Below are 6,913 nucleotides of genomic sequence, written 5' to 3'. Positions count from 1 at the left end.
GTCCATGATAACTATGCTGCTCCCTTTATCTGCTGGTTTGATAACAATATCCATATTTTCCTTCAGCTCTTTCAGGGCTGTTCTCTCCTTCCTAGTTAAATTGGCCTTATCCTGTACTTCTCCCTCCCTCTCCATTATCTCATCCAGTGTGCTCTCGAATTGTAGGACCGCTTCTGACCTGTACCTCCTCTTGGGGCTCCAGTCTGAGCGAGGGGTGAAATGGGTCTTTCTACCTTCTGCCTCCGCAACAAAGTGGACGAGTACCAATCTCCTATCGAACTTATCCATGTCCTCCTCAATCTGCTCCTTATGGAGTTTTGCAGTTGGTACAAAAGTGAGGCCCCTGTTCAGAACTTTTTGCTGGGTTTCTGTAGGGATGAACGTACGGGAGAGGTTCACGATGGTCTCTCCCAGTCGTGGACCCTGCCTCTCTCGGCTTTGTCTCCACTCTAGTTTAAAGACTGCATCCACCTCTTGACTATGGTCAGGGCTGTGTTCTCTGTCCAATCGATGTGGTCTCTGTCTACCTTAAACTGCCTCGCCAGGACTGCAGGGATATAATTCTTAGTTCTAATAACCTCATTTAGTTGGCCCAGGGTTGCTTGTTCTGCCTCTGTCAAACAGTGGCTAAAGTTCAGTTCTGGCACCCAGATACTGGCATTGGGAAATTTAATATGGGCCATTCTTAATAGTTGCTGAAGCTGTTTAGTCGCTGTTGCTGGTTGATGTGATCTGTTGTTTATTCCAAAGGAAAGGATAACCTTCTTAGTTTCCAGTTGTGGCTTTAACTTTGTCAGGATAGCAGTGGCATGGGTGAATTTGGCTCCCGGAAAGCTGTCCAATTGAACATCCTTATTAGGGCATCTTTTGATCCTGGAAATGTTAGAGTCCCCTATAATTAGTATAGGTTTAAGGGGCCTTAGTTCCCAAGTTACATTTTTCTGTTTAGAGTGAGGATGCCTCCTTACTTGGCCCTCCTGGTTGTTGCAAATAGGGGTTACCTGTCCTCTTGTTTGTCCCACGTCCTCCGACTCTCGGGCTGTGTGGTTCCCTGGGGTGGAAGACTTGCTCGGTCCTCGTGTACTGGCTCCCCTTGTCTGTCTGCCCATCCGCACTGGTGTGGGGTGGGGTGCTGATTCCCTGGAGTCTTGGGTCGGGGAGGCCGTGGGGGTGGCGGGCTGGGGTTCCCCTGCTCCTAGGTTGGATTGCGTCTTCTCCGAGGGGCTCATGGCTGGGGAGGGGCTCACCTGGCGTCTTCTCTGTTCCTGTGACTGGGGCAGTGGGGCCGCATCGGCGTCGAGTTAGTTAACTAGCTCCAGCGCCCTCCCGTGGACGATACCGGAACTCCTACTGCAGGCGTCGGCGCCGAGAGGGCTGACCAGCTCCAGCGCCCTCCCGTGGACGATAACGGAACTCCCACTGCAGGCGTCGGCGCCGAGAGGGCTGACCAGCTCCAGCGCCCTCCCGTGGACGATACCGGAACTCCCACTGCAGGCGTCGGCGCCGAGAGGGCTGACCAGCTCCAGCGCCCTCCCGTGGACGATACCGGAACTCCTACTGCAGGCGTCGGCGCCGAGAGGGCTGACCAGCTCCAGCGCCCTCTCGTGGACGATACCGGAACTCCCACTGCAGGCGTCGGCGCCGAGAGGGCTGACCAGCTCCAGCGCCCTCCTGTGGACGGTGCCGGAACTCCCACTACACGCGTCGTTCTCAGGACCTGTTGGCCTGAGACAGTCCCGCAGCGCAATTACCGGCCACAACTTCGTTTTACTCGGCGCCGACGGACGGGGTGCAGCGTGGGCGGTCTTTTTCCGGGGCTCGGGTGTGATACGAGTCCGGTCACGGCTGACCCAGAAGCCGTCCCTGAAGGTTCCCCTCTCCCCCTTGAAATGCGGTTTCCATTGTCCGTGAGACAACCTAATGCACTACTGAATGCTACATACTTTTCAAAGACTTGTGAACGTCAGAAGCAATATAGCAATGCAAAGGGCCTTAAGAATAAGTTGAGGGTGATATGAAGGATCTTCCAGCAATGGAACAGAAACAAAAAGAATAAAGCTAGATCAAGTCCTTTGAATAACCATATACTTAATTTCTTCAACAATTTTCCAAATTAAACAATGAATATTGTGGATAGCAAATTGATTTTGGAGTAGTATATACATAGAACTTTCTTATTTCCCTAATCAAAGACTGGCAGGACAGTCAAGGTAAGAAGGTATAACAATAATCTTACCTCTAGTTTTTTATTGAGTCTGGCCTCCTGTGCCTTCAATCTCTCCTTCTGATACTTTTCATGCACTTCCTTCAAATTGTCTACAATAGATCTCTTGTCAGATGCTGTCTCTGTTAGGGATGCAATCAAATCAAAGTTATAATAGGTAGTGGCTTCCAATTCAACCAATTATTTATCATTCAAAATATACACCTCAGCAGGGAGAAATCAACTAACAATTTTATTTAGTTTCTATTCATTTATCGCTACCTGAAGCTTAAGTTTCCAATTAAAATCCATCTGATTCAATGCAGTAATATCTGCCAGAATTAAATGGAAACTCTCACATACCATTTTGTTTTGTTTATCACACATGTACTGAGAGCCCCAGTCTTAGAACACATACCGACTAACACATGTAGGGTTCTTGGTAATGTTAACTGCTAAGGCTAATGAAATGGCGTCTCTGTAATGCTAACTGCTGATGTAATAGTTTCTCTGTAGCTGCAATATTTGGGTTTTAACTACACATTATGTTGAAATTCTATAAGACAGTAGTAAGACACATTATTCTATCTTGTTTGTCTGGGAACCGAGCTTTTGCAGTTTTTCGGTCGAGGCGAGTGAGGAGGTGGAACGAGTGCGGGAAGTGCTCGGTGATCACTGGACGGAGTCTACGGGAATTCGAGGGTCCGGAGGTTGGCAACGTTTCGGCGGAGGTCATTGAGGAGGAACACCGGAGGCGTGAGCTCCAACGATTTTTGTGCACAAACTGTTAACTTTAACAAGAGTGGCGTCTTTGTCTTTTATATTTGGTTTCTCTACTAACCACACAACAAAATAAGAGATATAAAGTGTAATCATTTAATAGCTGGATAGAATTGGGGACCACGTGAAGTGATGGAGAGATTACAGACCAGATAATGTTCTAAGTGTCGGTTGCCAGAAAACCATTGGCAAGAACTCGAGGAAGAACACTTCCTACTTCTTTTTAAAATTAGGATAACATTATTTGTTACATTGCTAAAACAAGACAGGCTTCCGAATACCATTGCATCTCTATTGGTAGAGTAATCCTTCAATACCGTACCATGTGAATAGCCTGGATTGTGGGACTCCAGGTCGGTCTTACAAGAGATATAGTTAAGCCTGGAAAATTGTAGCTATGGAGGAAAGATTGGATAAGTTTGGGTTGTTTTCTAGTCTTGAGATGTATAAAATTGGGAGGATTAAATGGCAGAAATGAGAAGGACTTATTTCCCGAACGGGGAATAAAAAAAAAAACTGAGGAGCATAGTAACTGCTGGTAGTATTAAAAGTATTTTCACTCAGAGGATTGTAGAGGGATCTGAAATACTTCCAAGGCATGAATTCCACGCATATTTAAAAAGTAGATGAATATCTAAAGAGCTGTGATCAACTGGGCTACAGAGCCTGAGGTAGGACGTGGAATTAGAATGGGTAGCTCTTTTCTCGACCATCCCAGATACAGTTTTTATGGTTCTATGAGCTTGGCTTAGAAAATAGGCAGGTAAGTTTTATTTTTCGAAACACAATTTAGTTGTTCAATTAATTTTTAAAAGTGTTTATACTTGTAAACTTTCAACTTAAAAAACTTTCTTTTATCAAGTTTTTTTGGAATGTGTCATCTCAGGTGTTTACAGAGAGAACATTTTGAGATGCAGATGTACCCTTTTTAACAATGCAACTCAATGACACATTAGATCCTTCACCCTTTCCAGCTCTTTGCAGATTCAGTCCTGAAAACAAAAAGCAGAAAACTAATTTTGAGCTTAAGAGCTTGGCAGATAAATATCATATTGTCTTTGGAATTTTGCAGTGACAAAGGATCGCAGATCGACATTGTAGACTGCTTTTCTTTTCACAAATTCTGCCTGATTCCGTGCGTGTTACAGCAAGCTACTCACAACATTTCTGAGCCAAATCCCACAGTCTCAGAAGCACAGCAAATTTTACAGTTTATCATTAAACTGCAGAATAGAATGAATTATGTCACTGGATGGAACAATCAGCTATTGAAAGAAAACCTGCTAGAAATTTAGGTAAACTTTTTGAAAACAGAAATCAAAATATCACAGATGCTGGAAATGTAAAGAGAATGACAAAATATTCAGCAGGTGAAGCAGTGTCTAAAAAGAGAGAAACAGAATTGCTGAAATAATATTTCAAAAGTCACTGTCATTGTTTCATGCTCCACCTCCTCAGTAGAAAATACTGTACTACTCATTAAAGAAGTCTGCTAAATAAATGAACAACAGTCACGTGCAACCTAATTTTAAAATAAGTACTTTCAATAGGGGAGAAGGCATCCCATTATGTTTAACTTATAAAACAGTGATACTACCAATATTCTGAGAAGTCCTTTTCCAACTAAGGCTGTATTGCCCAGTGACATTACCTTTGTAGAGAAAGTGGTTTAACCTTGGGCTTCTCAGCAGCAATGGAGGAAGGGGTTTTGATTTGTGGTTTGGTGGAACTGGACACTTTGCTTAGTTTTGCTTGAGTCCTTTTAATCGATTCATCACAGGACTGGTAATACAAGAGAAAGAAAACGGTGAAATGTTCAAAGGTTCATTTTACTGTCAAAGTATGCACGTACAACTCTGATATTTGTCTTCTCCAGATAGTCCTGAAATACAGAAAGACCATGAGAGTTGATGAAAGACACCAACTCTCCCCCACCATCAGTATGAAAAAGAAAAGAAACAATAACAATCCCTGACTCCCTGACTCACAGAGAAAAACAGCGACAATAACAATCTGCAATCCCCTGACTCACAGAGAAAAACAGCGACAATAACAATCCCTGACCTGCTCACTTGCAGAAAAAGCAGAGACAATGGCATTAAATCCACACTGCTCCCCCACAGGAAAAAAAATTACAATAACAATCCCCGACCCCCTCACCTGCAAAACAGACCAATGACAGTAACATCAAAACCCCCAACCCCCACCTTACACACAAAATATTTACAGCTCACCCACCCACCAACCAGCCACAATTAACAAAACACCAAAAACCTGAAGGAAACCAATATGAAGTACAGTCCAAAATTCACATATGTCTCAGAATATTGGAAACAGCTTTCCATCGGCATACGAAGGCAGTGGCTGCAAACTCAACAAATCAGCAAAAGCATTTTCAACTTAATAAATCCAATTTTAGTTGGTCAATTAATCAAGGCTGACAACTGAAAATATTCAGAGGATGGCAAATCAATTTGGCTAAATGCTGTAAAAAATAAATTGTAAAGACTGCAACAATCCAGATTTCTCCAAACTTTCAGAAAGCGTTGCCTCCTGCTGCTTTAACATAGCAGATACAAAGCAGGAGAATAGCAGCAATTGAGGAGAGACAACCGAACACACTATTGAATGCTGCATACATTTCAAAGACCTTTGGAAGTCAGAAGCAATATAGCAATGAGTTGAGGGTGATATAAAGGATTTTCCAACAATGAAACAGAAACAAAAAGAATAAAGGTAGATCAAGTCCTTTGAATAATCATATACTTAATTTCCTCAAACACCAGGAAATCTGCACATGCTGGAATTTCAAGCAACACACATAAACGTTCACCAGCAAACTTTATATGTTACTTAATTTCCTCAACAATTTTCCAAGTTAAACAATGAATATTGTGGAGAGCAAATTGATTTTGGAGTAGTATATACATACAACTTTCTTATTGCCCTCATCAAAGACTGGCAGGGCAGTCAAGGTAAGAAGGTACGACGATAATCTTACCCTTAGCTCTTTAATGAGACTGGCCTCCTCTGCCTTCAATCTCTCCTTCCGAAGCTTCTGCTCTTTCTTCAATTTGTTTACAACAGATTTATGTTTCCTCAGATCATCTTTCAGTGCATGAATCCTGCCCTCAATATCACTCTGCTCAGATACTTTCTCTGTTAGGGATGCAATGAAATCAATGTTATAATAGGTAGTAGCTTCCAATTCAACCAATTATTTATCACTCAAAATACATATCTCAGCAGGGTGAAATCAACTAACAATTTTACTTAGTTTCTATCCATTTATTGCTACTTGAAGCTTAAATTTCCAATTAAAATCCACCTGCTTCAATGCAGTAATAGCTGCAAGAATTAAATGGAAACTCTCACATACCATTTTGTTTTGTTTATCACACATGTCCTGAGATCCCCAGTGGCAGGAAATGCATTTTGATTTTGACACTGTCCTCCTGGTACCATTCTCCTGTAAATATAATCAAAAGCTGTCACTGTACAGTGCAATCAGATCCATAACTCACTAAATGCACTCTTAAAGCTCAGAGTACTACTAACACACAGCTGAGCAAAGCAATAGACTCTTAAATGTCTTCTTAATTGGCCCAGTAAGCCGACAGATGAAGGGCAAACAGGGAAGGAAAGAAATACTGATATCCCCCAAAATACCAATTACGCACATAAAGCCCCAACCTCGTCGGACACTGACCGGCCAGAGTCACGGCCTCGTTGGAGACGTGGCTCACACTCTCAACAGCAAATACAGTTGTGGACTCATTGAGATCATAAGCAGGGAAACATCAGGAAACAATTTAAATATAAAATCAGATTTAAAAAAAATGGAAGCTAATGGTGAGCATTGCATCAATAGGCAGAGAAACACTTGCTGCAAAATAGATTACATGCAACATTTCACTAACCAAAGCTAGA

The 6,913-nt window shown here is 42.6% G+C and overlaps 1 protein-coding gene across 7 annotated transcripts in view; it reads right to left on the bottom strand.

Annotated features, from left to right (window-relative positions):
- Positions 1–2,260: 2,260 nt before the first annotated feature.
- LOC140192869 (centrosome-associated protein 350-like) overlaps positions 2,261–6,913 on the bottom strand; it is a 42,103-nt gene continuing 37,450 nt past the window's right edge. For 4 of the 7 annotated variants that reach the window (XR_011884479.1, XM_072250369.1, XM_072250370.1 and 1 more), the window contains 3 exons: positions 5,985–6,142; positions 4,635–4,765; positions 2,261–2,346 (listed from right to left, as the gene is read on the bottom strand). Coding sequence is in view for 3 of the 7 variants with exons in the window: in XM_072250369.1 (XP_072106470.1) it covers positions 2,334–2,346; positions 4,635–4,765; positions 5,985–6,142 (302 nt within the window). In the remaining 4 variants the exon portion in view is untranslated. Of the gene's footprint in view, positions 2,347–4,634; positions 4,766–5,984; positions 6,143–6,362; positions 6,453–6,913 lie in introns of all 7 variants that reach the window. The other 3 variants (XR_011884482.1, XR_011884478.1, XR_011884481.1) reach the window with 2 other exon arrangements.

The sequence above is a fragment of the Mobula birostris genome, unplaced genomic scaffold (genome assembly GCF_030028105.1).
Source record: "Mobula birostris isolate sMobBir1 unplaced genomic scaffold, sMobBir1.hap1 scaffold_2876, whole genome shotgun sequence".
In the NCBI taxonomy this organism is placed as follows: Eukaryota; Metazoa; Chordata; class Chondrichthyes; order Myliobatiformes; family Myliobatidae; genus Mobula; species Mobula birostris.
Note: the sequence above shows the minus strand (reverse complement) of the source record. Positions and strands in the feature narration are given on the sequence as shown.